The sequence below is a fragment of the Triplophysa dalaica genome, chromosome 11, assembly GCF_015846415.1.
Source record: "Triplophysa dalaica isolate WHDGS20190420 chromosome 11, ASM1584641v1, whole genome shotgun sequence".
Lineage (NCBI taxonomy): Eukaryota > Metazoa > Chordata > Actinopteri > Cypriniformes > Nemacheilidae > Triplophysa > Triplophysa dalaica.
In genome coordinates this window covers 13,678,782-13,695,001 of record NC_079552.1, presented here as the reverse complement: position 1 = coordinate 13,695,001, position 16,220 = coordinate 13,678,782, and the positions used below count along the sequence as shown (strand labels likewise).

Genomic DNA, 16,220 nt, shown 5'->3' with positions numbered 1-16,220 from the left:
GACATGATATGCCATTAGTATCAGGACGGATTTCGGTAATTCTGTTAAAGTGCCGCCGGTCCTGTAATTTTCCGTCGCTCTGTGACAAGATGAGTCCGAGCGAGAGGGAGGGGGAAGCCAAAGAGTGACATGCATCGTGAAAAGAGAGATGGAGCGTATATTTTCACCATCACTGTGTGCACAAAGCAAAGAGGAAACACTTTTATTGTAATTGCGTCTTACATGAGCGCCGAGAAATCCACCGTGGAATTCAGATAATGGTTGATTAATGTCCCCGTCCGAACAGACAGGAGTCTTGAACCGCGCTCGCCGAAGCCGTGTTTGACTCTGAACGTCGCCTTTAGGAAACTAATTAAGCACGCGGCGAGCCTTTGATAGCAACCAGATAAGTAACACATGATTCTCAGCGGTACCTTGACGTTCTAAGTGGTTTAAAATGCGAGGCGAAGCGCATCTAGTGATGGCCTGCATTATTTGTGACAAACAAGATTATTTCAGCAATCTTGCGTGGTGAAAACATCTGTAATTATTTCTACCGGGCTTTAAGGTTTCACATAAAAAGAACCACGGGAAACCAACCTTCCAGCTTGCCGTTCTTGGACAGAACTCGAACCAGGGCTGCGTACTTCTGAGCGTCCAATGACACCTCAGAGTCCTTGCGAGCTCTGAAATGAAAATTAAAACGGGGTACATTCAGAATTGATTTTTTCTCTGTGTGCACAATTTTCTTGTCATCAAGTATCCTTCTGTACACTTTACTGCAACAAAAAAGGATGCTTTTGTGACGCTTGTGTTTTTTGTGATAGTTTTGTGATGCAAACTCACAACTCTCTCTTAAGGTTTAGAGCTTCCTCTGCATTGTCATGGCGACAGCACAGGTTGATAAGCATGGCGTACGCGGCAGGCGTCATATCCTGTTCATACCGAGCTTTGAGCTCTAGAGCTTGATCCAGTTTCTGAGTAAAAAGGGATGAAGTTATCAGGAAAACCAACTACACACATTTCACACAAATTCGGACAAGCATGTTTACATTTACATTACATTTATGCATTTTGCAGACGCTTTTATCAAAAGTGACTTGCATTGCTTTACCCTATACATTTGTTTACAAGTATGTGCAATTCCGTGGGATCGAACCCACAACCTAACGCGATGCTCTCGCAACTGGGCTACAGGAAAGCTAGATATGTTTAGACATAAATGATTTGTGACAGACCAGTACATCAGCCCTTTTCTGTCAAAATTGTACACAAATGTCAGAATCTCTTTATATTGAATATTTCCTTGTTATCTGACATCGTACTAATCAAGCTGACATGAACAAAACCTGATGTTATTCAAGCACAAAACTGTTGTTAAGTTACAGTTTAGATTGTAAATCCCAAATGTCCATTGTGGTTTTGTACACTACTGCATTAATCACCCACCATGTTGTAAATAGTGCTATTGGCCATTAAAACAACCAAATCAGTCAAGTCAGAACAATACAAATACTCATATGTGTTAAAAGACAAAAGATCCCACCTCCTCCATACACAGGATACCAATGATCTTCTTAAGGACAGAATCAGCAGGCTTTCCCTCTGCTTTTAACTCAGCCAGGGTCTTTTCCAGAAAGGACATTCTCCCCTCCACACCCTGATCGAAACAGATGGTTATTGGCATAACACAGTTGACTCACCGGGCACGTTTGCTCAAAACAAATACAGGAGCACTTACTTTAAACAGAGATGCATCAGACACCATTCCGTTTTCTTTTTTGTCCACGACCGCAAGCACATCCTGAAAGATTAAATAAAGTTGAACTTTTTATGATGCATGCGCATACAAAACACGTATGCTAGGCTAGTCGCTAGAGCCAGCAGAGCCCAACCCACAAAAATCACATGATATCCTGAACCCTTGATAGGTGTTTTTGTCAGTTTTATTGTCCGTCGAATAAAAATCTTGAAAAAATATGTAAAATTGCCACTTATAATAAAATACCTTGATAAGCTCTGGAACATGGTAGGACTCCAGAATGTTTCGGATTCCTCTAAAGATATTCAGAGATATGGTGATATTCTGAAAAGCAGTAACACAGTGAAGTCAGTTTTGAAAACATGACTACACAAAGAAATATCTTGAAGCTAAAAACAGAATTCAACAAACTGACGAAGGCATAGCACAACCTAAAACGTTCTTTAGCTTTGCTTCAGTAGTGTGAAAGCGTGTGTGAATGTACCATGTTCTTGAGCAGGCCGAAGTACTCCCTAAGCTTCTCTTCTTTGGAGTGCACCTCTGTCTCATTCATTGAATCAATCAGGTTGTATAGAAAGTAGGCCACATTTTCTGCAGAAGAATAGAAAAGCCAGTTGGCATTGGCACTTCCTGATTTCAATAACCATGTTAATAAAGTCACACAAAACCACAAAGGGAGCCCGAAAAAAAGACCCTACAAAATAAGCTCTAACACTGCGCGTGTGTTGTGCTGACACAAGCGGCTTTGCTCCAGTCTTGAGTGAGGTCTGTTTTAACAAGTGGCTGGCAGCTGACATCCTCAGGAACACATTTGCTTTGTGCATAGCGATGGGATGCGACAGGGAGACCGTCTCCATCTCTCCCACCTGCTCTGAAACCAGGGCAGAAGCTTGCTTTGGTTCAGCGAGACGCCAAACATTGGCAAACGCTGTGTTAACTCAGCGCAGAGTCAGCAGGCAGACAGCACTCACGCACACGGCTACTATTCAGACTGCATCAGGCATACACACTTAATGCAAAGAAGGGCTGTCAGGATCAGCTCCATCAACAAGAAAGGGAGGACGGAGCTGCGCACACGCGTGAATAAAACTGGCTCAAATGTCATACAGGTATAGAGATCATTAGGACATGTACACGGAGGCAGAATAGTGCTTTAAGAAATCAACCCCTTTTTTTTCTTAATCCGTTACACATGCTCACAATTTTTCCACACATTTTCTCTTCATTAAAATGAAGCCATATCTAATTTTTGCTCATTTTTGCCTTTATGTCACTTGTGAGACCACAAGCTATGTTGATGCATGAGCAATTAATTGTAAGTGAAAATAAGCAAAAATGTTGATTAAAACCCTTTAGTTTCTAGTTATAGCAGTTTGGTCGTACACATCTACCCGAGTACAGAACATGAAACAGTCATATGTTGAACATACAAAGGGTGCGAAACAAATATGGAAAGTACCAGAACTTTCAGGATCAACTCGATTGAACCGACTGTCTTTATAAAGTAGGTCTGTTATCTGTAAAAAGAGATCAACTGGTTATTTTATAATCAAGATAAACAAAATAATTTTTAGTTTTGTTTTTTTTTCGCATTTTGGGGCACTTCTGATGTTGTTCTTACCTTTGCCATACGTTCCACATCCTGAAACCTGAAGGGGGCAGTAGAACATCAGAGATGACTCTCATACAATCACAAATAAAACCAAACATTCTAAGAGCAAGACACAGGAATTATTGTGATTTCTAGAGTAAACATTTAGCATACCATAATATCTACACCTTTTCAAAGCTACATTTTTATGAATTTTTATAAAGATTTAGTTTCATAATTTAGAGGTATAGTTCATCCAAAAATAAAGATTCTGCCATAATTTACTCCCGTTCGAGTTGTTTTAAACCTGTATAAATGTCTTTGTTCTGATAAACACAGAGAAAGATATTTGGAAGAATGCTTGTAATCAAACAGTTCTTGGACCCCATTGACTACCATAGTAGGGAAATTACTTTATAATTGTACTTTTTAATTTTTTTGCTGAACACAAAACAAGATATTTTGAAGAATGTAGGATAGAAAACAGTTTTGACTACCACTGTTATTTTTCCTACTATGGTAGTCAATGGTGTACAAAAACTGTTTGGTTAAAAGCATTCCTCCATATATCTTTTTTTGTGTTCATCAGAATTTATACAAGTTTGAAACAACTAGAAAATGAATAATTCATGAAAGAATTTCATCTTTTTGTGAACAATCGCTTTAAGAGACTGCATGCAAAGAGCAATCTGTAATGAAATAACTAACCAAGCATAACAAAAACTTTATATCATACAAATCATATACAAATGTATTTTCTTTAACATATTGCATTATTGCCCATGTAATTTATCATGCAATGTCCATTCAACATATTATATTGTGTCAAATCTGTATAATATTCTTAGTACATTTTGGGTATTTTTGGGTCAACATGGGACCTCTGTGGATTTCAAATTAACACATACACACAATCGCTCACTGAAATGCACATACTGGCACACAACACATTGTGAAATGAATGCAGAGCGGGTAGTGTGCTTGGCGCCGGATAGCAAGGAGATGAGCAAAAATGACCCAACATTCTTTAATGATTAAATTATCTTTTGACCTTGACTATTACAAGAACAGGTCGCTAAGGAGACAGGGCCCCGACAACCCCCTCTACCCTTATGACAACCCCAATTACCAAGCTGACATCCATCGCTGCTGGCAACCTCCCTGCTCCACTTTCACATCTAAATGCTTTGCTAAATACAGAGGACAGTAGCATCTGCTGCCCTGTGGCCTCTGCGTCACGTTCTGACATACAAAACACAGCTCAGTCCTTAACTGCCGTGAATGACGGGATTAAATTTACATCTGCGCTAATATGCAACTGCACTGAATGATACAATAGGAGAGCAGGATGCTAAATGACATGATCCAGACAGATTTATGAGCATGTGTGAGGAAGGAGCTGATTGGCTGGAGAAATTTGCCTTTAAACAAAATGCCGTTTCTACAGATGCTTGAAGGGTTAAATCTTTTAGCATTGGACAACTATAAAAATCCAAGGCAACACAGATGACAGAAAAACTCTATTTGCATTCGTCCCATGATACCTGTAAGACACTTTGGATAAAAGTGTCTGCTAAATGACTAAATGTAAATGATATTTGTACTAAAGAAGACTGCATTCATATGCATGAGGTGAGGAATGAGTGACTATCTCGCCAAAAGGCAGAAGATACACTGCTATTTACTTACCCTCTGAACCCATGGAGTAGACTAGCTCTGAATGCACTGAGGTCAATGGCTGGGAGGGTCGGCGAGGACACTGTAAAAAGTCAAATGCATGTATCAGTGTTTGCTATGACCATCAAAACAGTTATCAATTGTTTACCCAGTTTCAAAATAAGCTAAACATCTGTGATCATTTTCTCACCCTCAGATTTTACCAAACCTGTATAAATCTCTTGGTTGAGATCTGTTTGGTTAATGACATTCTTCCAAATATCTTCCTTTGTGTTTAGCAAAACAAAGAAATTTATACATGAACAACCTGAGGGTGGGTAAATGATGACAGAATTTTCCTTTTCGGGCGAACTATCCCTTTAACATGTGGTATTAACAAGAGTAGTCATATAAACGCGAGAAGCCATGTGTTCCTGGTTCTGATATCAATACTGGATTTAAACAAATTTGAGATTTGCGTTATAAACATTATATTATCTCTACGAAGTACATCAAACCCTTATTTTAAAAAAGTATCTAAAAAAAGATGTAATGTTAGAGAGTAATTTTTGTTTTTGATATTTGTACAGTTTAGTCCCCATTAACCGGAAGTTGCAATAATTTTTACTTCCGTATTCTGACACACTTCCGAGTGAAAAGGAATTTAAAAGGAGAAAATCAGTAGGCGTGGCTTGTGAAAAATGGCAGTAGACTGACGGTTTAGGGGGAGGAGTTAACAGATGCTCCCGCTAAGCCGTCTAGTTTACGTCATTTGAGATGGCTTGTCGTTTCAGGGCGGAAGTTTATTTACAGATTTTAACTGAAGATTGTGAGGGTACATGAATTTAAAAAAGAAAATGACCCACATTGATAAGCTATTTACTATAATTGGTGCAATATTTCATGAAAAAATAAGAATTGTCATTTTTAATATCACTAGGACTTTAAACAAGATTTGTCCCTATTCACCCCTGTCAGAGGAGCCACTGTTCTCTATCATCTTCTCACATATTCCCTCGCTAATTACTTAAAAGGCCCAATGTGCTTATAGATGCTTAGGAGAGAATTTGTGTGGCTGTATGTGTAGTCCTGATGGGAGGTAATTATTCTGCAAGTGATGAGTGTAAGCATACCGGGTCCATCTAAAACATAAAAACTAAAAGCTCAACCCGAGACCATGAAATTATTTATAGATGTGCAGAAGACAGGTAGAGGTCATTATCATGGACATTACTTACTCAGAGAGAGCAGCCCTTCAAAATTTCCACGTGATGCTTCTGTTCGCAACTCTGCCGCAACGAAGCTATCAGCCTCCACGTCAAAGCCGGCCTCCTGCAATTATCAACCCAAGTTACCCAGCGTTTAAGAGCACGAAAAACATGAAACGAAAAAACACACGCTGTGGAATTACCTTGAGAGCGGTGCGAGCGCTGTCTACTGACCCAAATGAGGGCAGGGTATATGTAGTGAAAGTATCGACATCTGCGGGTATGTCCAGATCCTGCATGCCTCTCAGAACGTCCATAATACCTAAAGCAAAACCATATTTAAGACATAAAATATCTGCCAGATATACAATGAAGCAGTGTTAATGTGGTTCAGTGGTGCATGAGGTCAGCAACATCTGGTCAGCCTCTACCCGGCTCTCCAGCGGGGCCTTTCACTCCTGCCTAAAGCAACAACATGCATATGGAATAGGTGCGCTCAACTCAGACAAATGTTTGTGGGGGAACATGTGAACAAGCGATATATGTGTTGTGTTTACACTTCACCTTGGTCCTTGGCACTCTGTATTGCGATGCTCAGGGGACACCTAGCCCCCTAAATAAAAGATAAGATTTGCTTTTATCTGCCATTAAACCCGCCGGCAACCAGCACACGAAAGCATTAGCCAGGTAAAGCACCTGGAGGCCACGTCTATCCATCCCATCTCTGCATTTTATTCACATCTAGGCCTCTTTTTCATTCATCCTTTCATGCAACTCAGTGGTTCTTGCAACCCTCTTTGCTTTCAATGGAACCCGAGAGCGGTTCGCCTGTTCATTCTCTCGTTTTTATGAGAGAAGCACACCTGTTTTCGTGTTAAATAATCCATTGATCCATTTGTCGGCCGCAAGTCCATTTGTCGGCTCAAAAAGCACCGGCTGATATGTAGAACGTGAATGGAAGATAGATAGCCAGTCACATCACTTGCTCATTCAAGACTTATGAATCAGATGTTTTTTCACTTCTCTCAATTCAAAAAGTGTGCAAGTGGGTTTTTACGGAACAACTCAGGTTCAACGAATCCGCAGATAACCCCAAGACCTTTGTTAGCTACATCAGTGAGTTTAATGATTGAACTGTAAGTGCCGAAAGTAACCAAAATCACGGTCTCCCTTACTAAAAGGGGACTCAAGAGGAAAGGTCTTAGGTTTAAAATGTAAACAGAAACTGTATCTTCAAACAAGCTTAAAATAAAATGCTTTTTTTATTTAAAAACATAAGAGGGCAACACTTGTTATACGAGAGGAACTGAAAGAACAGATCACTTTTTGCATTTGGGGCTTGAGTTTTTCTTGAGGCTTTGTTCTTCCTCAGCCCCTGAGCTTAGTAGAACACAGAAGTTAAATGAAGATGTAATTTCTGCAGTAAAGATTCAGAAGACTCAGTATTTAGGAACAACTTCACTGATAAATGCATGACTTTCCAAAACATGTCTGGTGGAGAGTAAACAAAATACAAATATAAAAGGTCGTTGTAAGCTATGTGAGGGTCTGAGGCTTTTCTCCTGCACCGTGTCACAAGCAATAAGCTGAATTGCTTCTTGAAACTGACAAGCCCAGTTCACTGGCGGCTGGGTGAGACAAAGCTAGCATATGCTTTCTCAAACTCGCCTGCCCAAATCCACACCTCATCAAAATGCAAACTTTTCCCCTCTCCGCACTCATGAAACCGGTGAGAGCGGGTGAGGGGACGTCTGCCCGCTGGTGACACCTGTGGACAGAATGTGACATGGCGCTAAATATTTCATGGCCGTGCACAGCGGTGCGCGTAATTGAAAGTGAATTCCCTCAGAGCGCTCGCATTTACATGAGACCCAGTCACTACAAATTCTATCATGTAACCTTCACCACTTCCACACGGAGGAAAGCAGAAAAACAATGAAGACGGATATAAAGGCGTGTGATCATGCATATTTCATAAAGGTTATTGATGTAAAAAAATAAACAACTGTATACTGATACACACACAGAGAAAATGGGTTCAAAAAAAAACTTCCTAAATATTTTAATTTATCATCTTAGGAACTTTATGGTCTCTACAATTGCAGCAAGTCTGTTAAGACGGGTCACTCATACACACCAAAAAATGCTCCTGTAAAGTAACTTAAAGGGATTGTTCACCCAACCCAAAAAGGAAAATTCTGTCATGAATTACTCCCTAGTTGTTCCAAACCTGCATTCATTTCTTTGTTTGTGTTCAACAGAACAATAAAACAATCTTAAGTAATTTTTCCTACTATGCTAGTCCATGGTGTCCAAGAACTGTTTGATAACAAGCATTCTTCCAAATATCTTTTTCTGTATTCATCAAAACAAAGAAATGTATACAGATTTGAGTATGAAAATGATTTTGGGTGAACTATCCCTTTAACATTTGGATCAGTTTTGACAATAGGAGTGTGCAAATGTTGCCTTCAGGTAAATATTCCCGTTTGTTTTTAATGCACATCACTGGTCTCATTGTGCGTGATTATTCTGTGCATGTGATTTCAAATCATGTCCCTTCGTTAATTTTTAATTAATTTACATAATAAAGTATTCTGTGTCTAATTAATATTTCGGCTGACATAACAAATCAAATCCCTCATTTTCAACCTCAACAAAAATGAGCAGGCCTTACATATGGCTAGAGCATCCGGAAATGCATTGTGCTGATTTACAAATCCAGACTACACGAGGAATGGAGTTTAAGAAGAATTAGGCTGATATATCGGACTATTTAGACAAAATGTTAAATGCTCTCACATCTGTAGGTTGCTTTGAAAAAAAGTGCCTGCTAAATGAATAAACGTAAGTGTAAAATATACACGTCTCACCAGTAATGTTTTTGTCTTTTTGGTGATGTGTAAACAGAGGCCAGAAGTAATGAGGTCTGACCGGCAAACCCCCTTCTTTCATCTTCTTCATGAGCTCAACAGACATCCCTGTAAAAAGGTAAAAAACAACATATTTACACCTGTGACAAATCCCGTATTGTACAAAACTGCGTCATAAACGAACAAGTCCTAATGGTCCTGTAAACAATCGAGATCAGACCTGATTTAGACAAGAACATTTTTAAAACAACAATCTACCGCCTGGTTTGTGTTGGTTTTCATTTATTTTATATTAAATTGGCGATAATATTCATTTAGATTTAGATTTTATTGTATAGCAATTGTATTAGATTAAAATGACTCAATAGTTTGTGATTTTTTTAACTCGCTGAAAAGGTCTCACCAGTCTTCTTGGCTTCTAGGGCACACTGAAGAGTGAACTGCAGTGGTGTAGAGTGCAGACCAGAATCTTTCAGATCATTGCAAAATCTTGCCATCTTTTCCACTGACTGAAAGCCATATTAACAGAACATAATATCTCACAAACCATCCTACAAATCAATTTATTTAAAAAATACAAGTGCAAAAAATGTAACACTAAACCTGTCATACTCAAGTGAAGGTTTGGCACATGCATTCCTCACCTTGTCCATATTGACGCAGTGCCGAAGAAAGAAGTTTCCCAAGTCTGGAGAATCACTGTTCTGTGAGTCTACCTGCAGGCCTGTGAAGCTTTTCAGCATAGAAAACGCAGTGTCCTCATGCCCCTGGGTGATCAGACTCAGACAGAGGTTCATTGCATCTGAGGACATGGAAAAACATCAGTTAAACTTGTATCAAAATACAATGCACTCCAAAACCCTAAACCCTTCATCACGCGACATGAATACACCGTAATATTTCTATACACACCTGGCACATATCCCCTCTCATGACGCATACGTTCCACAATCTCAGGCACATACTGCTGATGGCCGGCCTTAGTTAGACTGAAAACCACCTGCATTAAATCTCTGTCCATCAGATGGATGTCAGCATTCTCCACTGTCACCAGAGTCTGGACAAAAAGCACAATAAACATCTTTACTTTCAAGTTAATAAATATAAAACCATCATATTATACTGTGTTTCCAGCACTTACAGTTAGGTTCATAAATATTTGGACAGAAGCACATTTTTTGTTATTTTAGCTTGGGTATCAAAATGTATTAGAGTTACAGTTTTATTATGGATATAATCTTAAATGGGTCAAATGACAAGGCTGAAACGAATAGTTAAGCAGTACAGAGTGATTGGTCGAATACTGCAAGCGTGTGACGGTAATGTGACGCCTCTTACCATATTTGGAACATCAGGTTCCTAAGCTATTAATGTTCTGGCATCTTTCTGATGGATTTGTTGTGTTTTTAAAATCTAACTATGGTCTGTTTCAGTTGTATGGAGATCTCCCTGAACCCCATGATGTGGGTTCACAGCAACAGCTTCCAAATGCAAACACCACACGTAGAATCAACTCCAGACCTTTAACATGCTTCATTTATGAAGACATTACTCATGGAAAAGCCCATACCCGTGAATAAAACAGCTCTTGATTCAACCGTCCAATTTCTTTTGGTCCCTTGAAAAGGGGGGGCTTCATATTCAAGAGCTGTAATTCCTAAAGCCTTCAACTAATCTGGATGTAAATACGCTCTAAATAAAGCTGAGAATGTGCACTTTAAGACAATATCCATTATAAAACTATAACTCGAATGCATTTTGATACACAGCTAAAATAACAAAAAATGTGCTTCTGTTCAAATATTTAAGGACCTGACTGTATATAACTTATAAAGACAGACCTCTTTAATTTTGTCAATATCGCCCCTCTCAGCATAGACATTGAGAAGAGACAGGTATGTGTCTGGGCCGGCCTCAATCCCCGCCCCTTTCATGACTGTCAGGATGCTCTCAGAGCTCTCCATGTCCCTGCACAAAAACCAGATCATTCAGAGCTAATAAGGGACAAACACACAGAGGAAGGACATACAGAAAAGCATAAGATCAGTTGCAGCGTTCATTAGAAAGTCAGTTTACCCTGCTCGTGCATGGCCTGTCACTAGGGAGTTGAAGACCGCCTCTGTGATTGGCAGGTCTTTGCTTTTCATAAAGCCCAGGATTGTACTGTAGAAAAGAGATGTGATATACCAAAAGCAAAATTGTTTATAGTTTTGTTATTAGATTGTGTTTTACAAAGTACCAATTTGCAAGAAAAGTTAAATCTCAGTTTACCTTGCACCTTCAATGTCACCATGTTGACAGTATGCAGCAATTAATCTCTGATAGGTTACCTAGACAGTAACAACATATTATACAATTAATAAACATCCAAACACATCCTTTATATAAATGAGTGTAACAAGTCTTATTTTTGGAATCTAGTTAACATTTATTGCATGCAAAGACTAAAAATTTCACCCTAGACACCCTAAAAACTACACTTACCCGGTTTGGTTGAATATTAGTTGCTTCCATGTTTGCAAGAAAATCAGTAGGAGAGAATTTGAACTCATTCTGCAAGTACGTTTTGAGCAGAGCATTGTAATGGCTCACATCATAGGGGGCACCTGCAGTAAACGGCAACATAAAAGATTAATTCCCAGGAATAGATACATGTAAATGAACTATTAAACATATGTTTGACTCATATACCAAGTTCTTGAAGCTTATCCCAGATACGTTGAGCCAGCTCTGTGCGCTCAGCCAGAGGAACCTCAGGCAGCAGAGAACCACAGCTTCTCAACAACAACAGAGCTTGATTTCCACTAGGATATCCTGTTGGAATGTGACATGCACAATAAGCAAAGATAGGTTTACATTTATATGCAGAAATGGACCTACGGGAGAGAGGTTATGCAAAGAGACAAGTACCTGTTCTGCAAATGTCGTGGAAGATGCGCAGAAGCAGTGTTTTGGTGACCCTGCCTGTCCTTCTGACTGAGCTGTCTAGCTTTGCCAGAGCCCAATCAAACTGCTGAGCCTGCTTGGAACGGACTGCCAGATTGGGTTCATCCTTCACCGGTCCCATCTGTTCGGAGACAACACCATACTGACGCCAACTCGCACAGGGCTGGGCTGATCTGTATGAGAATAGACTGCAGAAACAATGTCCAAAATAAGCCTAAACGCATGGCACTGTACAGTACTTAAGAGATGCAGACTTTATAAGGCTAACTCAATTATAAAATACATTTTTTGTCATGTATGGAATCTAAATCACAATAAAAGCCTTAAACGCAATGTATCAAAATACAAAACACCCCCTGAATTGCAATGCGTGATAATAGTTTCCCGTCACGTGATGTCACTTCAAACACAAAATTAACAATTATTTGGAGTAACAACCTGTTTTTTACTACAAACTTTACAGTCTTAAATATGGTTACTATAGTGAGACAATGGAAAATGTGTGGTTACTATGGTTTCCCTACAAATATGAAAGATAAAATGTGGTTCTTGCATTAAAGCCAATGTTCATTTTTGTAAGGGAATACTATTGTTTCAGATAACTTTTTGATAGCACATGCCATAGTTCATAGGTCAACATGTCAAGGTCATTTCAAGGATCTTTTATATCCTCTATACACTTATTTATCTTCGATACAATTTTATTTATCTGTCAAAGATGTCAATTCTCAAATTTAGCTCTGCAAAAGCCAAAGTAGCTGAGATGCGACGTGCTCACCATCTACAGTATAGCATATCACTTATGCAATGAAGACATATCTCTCTTATACAACATCATGGGAAGTCTACATATCATGACCGCTAGACTTCAATATTTGTTCATATTTATTTAAACAGTTTGAACACAGCACAAGATCAATGTGTTATAACCCCGCAGTAGATGCAAAGCACTGATCACCCTTCAATGACAACTGCATGATCTAAACACGCATGGGACAGAGTCACGCTGGGCTTTACCTGTTTACATTAAACCGTCCCGAAACTGTCTGACGGCCACAAGACCCTACACATTTAGTCCCGACCGCTCCGCTGTACAAGCGACCGGCCCCCGGTCCATGTCTGCTGCTCCCTATGACCTGAAGCAGTGAAGTATGTGAAGATTTCAGGAGCCGGGCTGATCTTAAGAGCGCAGCCATGTTTAGCCTGCAAGAGAGACGAGCGAAGGACATCCGTATTACGTCAGAGGCCAGAGGGGAACGGACGAGACCAACGCGTTCACACAGGGGGGTTTATGATAATATCACGTTCATGGCTTTTTTTTTCATTTAATCAGATAACGTTATTCAAACCGTGTTAAAATTCAGTAAATATTTATAATCATTTGAAACACTTGAGTTTTTTGTGAGGAAAAACTAGCAATCTGTTTTTGAGCAAGTACGTAAGAATGTACGCTTTTGTCAGTTTGACATGTTTGACTTTGTTTGACGTTCGTAAACTTTATACATTTTTAAACAGAGATAGCGATATAGGGGTTATACACAAACACATGTGTACAAAACCTCGTTTTATCAATCACTACTTACACAAAAAAACATAACTGCTCCCTCGACAGTCGGACCCACGCGCATGGCCCGAAGTTAATTTTCGGTCTGTGTTTGGTAATGTTATAACAATTGATTTTATATTTATTTAGATCTATTAATTGTATTAAATTATTTTACAACAGCTCTAAGTTAAAGTGATGATTCACCCCAAAAAATTAATTCTGTCACCATTTACTCACCCCTCTTGTCATTTTACACCTTTATGGCTTGATTCTTCCGCATAACACAAAAGAAGATATTTTGAAGAAAGTAACCGAACAGCACTAGCCCCCTTTCACTTCCACTGTATGCACACAAAACCATTGTATTTTTTCCACATTCTTACAAAATATCTTCTTTTGTGTTCTACTGAAGAAAGAAAATCATACAGGTTTGAAATGACAAGAGGGTGAGTCAATGATGACAGAATTTTCATTTTTGGTTGAAGTATCACTTTAAGTTTGGGCCACATAACTTTTGTTTGTCGCCCGCTGAAACCGTTTATGTCGCTGATGTAATTTACTGAAAAATTCACAATTCACTCTTTATCTACATAAAAATGTGATTTGTGTGGGTTTGTGTGTTTTTGCCTGATGAGACGCACTGTGTACAAAGATACCAAAGCTGAAAGATGATTGGTACCAGCTTGAGGTCAGTTTTGGAAAAGGTCAGCTAGGTGGGGTGTTGTCAAGCACAGACTAATGCCCACTGGGCCACTCTGTCTTGTGCCGGGCATCAGGGGCCAGGGGGCCCCGATATGTCAGACGTGTGCCATGCCAAACTCATTTCCATGGCTGACACACACTGCAAGCCACCCGCACAGCAGTACACACACTGCACAGCTGACAGGTGACAGTGAACAGGCTTTGCCTGCCAGGCACGTTGTTTTCTCTCGTCTGAGAGTCCCATCCCTGCCTGGATCTCACTCTGTCAACCTCTGTCTGCTGAGCCCGCCCACTGTGGGGTGAACCTAGGATGGTGAGCAGTTTTGGCATGGTGAGAAACAGAAAAAGCACACAATGTGTTTCTTCAGCTTAAATGCAGAGTTTGACCAGTAATTGAAAGGATAATGAAAGTACCTTAAGTATTTACAGTATTGGATGAGCTCAGCTATTCAAACAAGTCTGAGATACCTAAAAGTTTGTGAGCTGTTAAAAGCCTGTTTGACGACCCTCACCTGCAATGTCAGTGAGCACGTGCCACTTCTGCAGACTGGTGCTGTCAGTTCACCTCTTATTCCAAAGGGAGCCCTTGCTTTTCGTTGGCATGAGAGCTAAAAATGGTGAGCTCAGGGGACGAAATATCTCAAGGTCGCTGAATTATAGAGGAGGAGAGAAGAGGTGAGCTGAGAGGAAAGGCCTCACTCCTTTCTGTTTGCTGAATGAACTCAAGAAGGGTCTGTTCTGCTTTTCTGTAGCATGAATGCATCTGTGTTAGTCATTTATTATTCATCAGGTCTATCAATTATTAACTGATTATTTTCCTCCTCTTACAAAATATTTTTTTGCTGATCTTTCATCTTTCTAACCCATACCCCTTGAAAACTCTTTGTATAAGTAAGACTTAATTCCTAAATTCAGTTTATTTTGTGACTTTCTTAATTCTTATTTTAACTTTCTAAATTGTGTTTCTCATATTTCTTTGTTTGCAGCAAAATGCATTAGATTTTTCTGTTTTTATTCTCTTTTTCTTTTTTTATTCTTCAGTTTTCATTATATTTTTTTTAGCCATTTGATGTTCCCAGCATTGCAAAGTGTGAGAATATTTTTCATTCAAATTTATTTGTGAAACATTTTCAGTAACACTTTTTTAAAGCAGATTTAAAGAATACACAATGTACAGAATATATTAACACAAAATAAAAATCGAAAATGAAGAGTTCAGAAATATATAGCCACAGAAAAATGTAAGAAACTTTTAAGTTAATCAGTATTTCTAGATGTATTATGGTCATTCAATCAAACCTCAGGAGTGACAAAGTCATCCAACAGCAATGTGAAAGACTGACCGTCTTTCTTTGCAGTATATGAGGTCGAAAAATACAAGGCATCTATTGTTATTTTGACCTGTTTCTCCAGTTCGCATTTTCTGCAAATGAATGCAAATAGAAACAATATTTGTATTTTAAATTTGGGGAAATATTGTTAGTTCACAGAATGAAACGGAAAATAAGGACAATTTTACCTAAACAAATACCTATAAATAGAAAACTGACATTCCGTTGTGGTGTAGACTAGACTTTATATTTTTTACAATATTATGTAGATTTTGTAATTGTTATCCGTTGGTGTTTTCTACAAATAATCCCTTGCTATGTACACTTAATTTGTTACAACTCTATCATATTTTAAATAAAATAAAATATGTGAAACATTACTAATCTACTAACAAGAAAAATGAAGATAAAAAGTACAAAGGTTAATTGGAAATAAATGAGGTATGTTTAAACATGACAGACATGAATATGCCTCATGAACTTCAGAGATCACAGAGAGCTGTAGTGTTGAGGAAAGAGAGAAAACGGTCTGTCCCTGAGGATTTGTCCATTTCAGTGTGGATGAGGGAGTGTGAATGTGATGGCAGGGCTCTCTGGTGTGAAGAGTGTTGTTTTCTGGAGTTCCT

At 39.0% G+C, this 16,220-nt stretch overlaps 1 protein-coding gene across 1 annotated transcript in view; it reads right to left on the bottom strand.

The window, feature by feature from the left end:
• Nucleotides 1–13,816, bottom strand: part of lrpprc (leucine-rich pentatricopeptide repeat containing) — a 38,859-nt gene extending 25,043 nt beyond the window's left edge. The window contains exons 1-23 of the mRNA XM_056760787.1: nucleotides 13,799–13,816; nucleotides 13,033–13,218; nucleotides 11,980–12,203; nucleotides 11,761–11,883; nucleotides 11,554–11,675; nucleotides 11,341–11,399; nucleotides 11,146–11,232; nucleotides 10,911–11,037; nucleotides 9,982–10,126; nucleotides 9,714–9,871; nucleotides 9,473–9,578; nucleotides 9,070–9,177; nucleotides 6,400–6,518; nucleotides 6,227–6,320; nucleotides 5,022–5,091; nucleotides 3,363–3,390; nucleotides 3,201–3,258; nucleotides 2,226–2,332; nucleotides 1,988–2,065; nucleotides 1,721–1,783; nucleotides 1,526–1,639; nucleotides 826–956; nucleotides 580–665 (exon numbers count right to left, since the gene is read on the bottom strand). Coding sequence (XP_056616765.1) covers nucleotides 580–665; nucleotides 826–956; nucleotides 1,526–1,639; nucleotides 1,721–1,783; nucleotides 1,988–2,065; nucleotides 2,226–2,332; nucleotides 3,201–3,258; nucleotides 3,363–3,390; nucleotides 5,022–5,091; nucleotides 6,227–6,320; nucleotides 6,400–6,518; nucleotides 9,070–9,177; nucleotides 9,473–9,578; nucleotides 9,714–9,871; nucleotides 9,982–10,126; nucleotides 10,911–11,037; nucleotides 11,146–11,232; nucleotides 11,341–11,399; nucleotides 11,554–11,675; nucleotides 11,761–11,883; nucleotides 11,980–12,203; nucleotides 13,033–13,211 — 2,386 coding nt within the window. The 5' untranslated portion in view covers nucleotides 13,212–13,218; nucleotides 13,799–13,816. The remainder of the gene's footprint in view (nucleotides 1–579; nucleotides 666–825; nucleotides 957–1,525; nucleotides 1,640–1,720; nucleotides 1,784–1,987; nucleotides 2,066–2,225; nucleotides 2,333–3,200; nucleotides 3,259–3,362; nucleotides 3,391–5,021; nucleotides 5,092–6,226; nucleotides 6,321–6,399; nucleotides 6,519–9,069; nucleotides 9,178–9,472; nucleotides 9,579–9,713; nucleotides 9,872–9,981; nucleotides 10,127–10,910; nucleotides 11,038–11,145; nucleotides 11,233–11,340; nucleotides 11,400–11,553; nucleotides 11,676–11,760; nucleotides 11,884–11,979; nucleotides 12,204–13,032; nucleotides 13,219–13,798) is intronic.
• Between the last annotated feature and the right edge of the window lie 2,404 nt (nucleotides 13,817–16,220).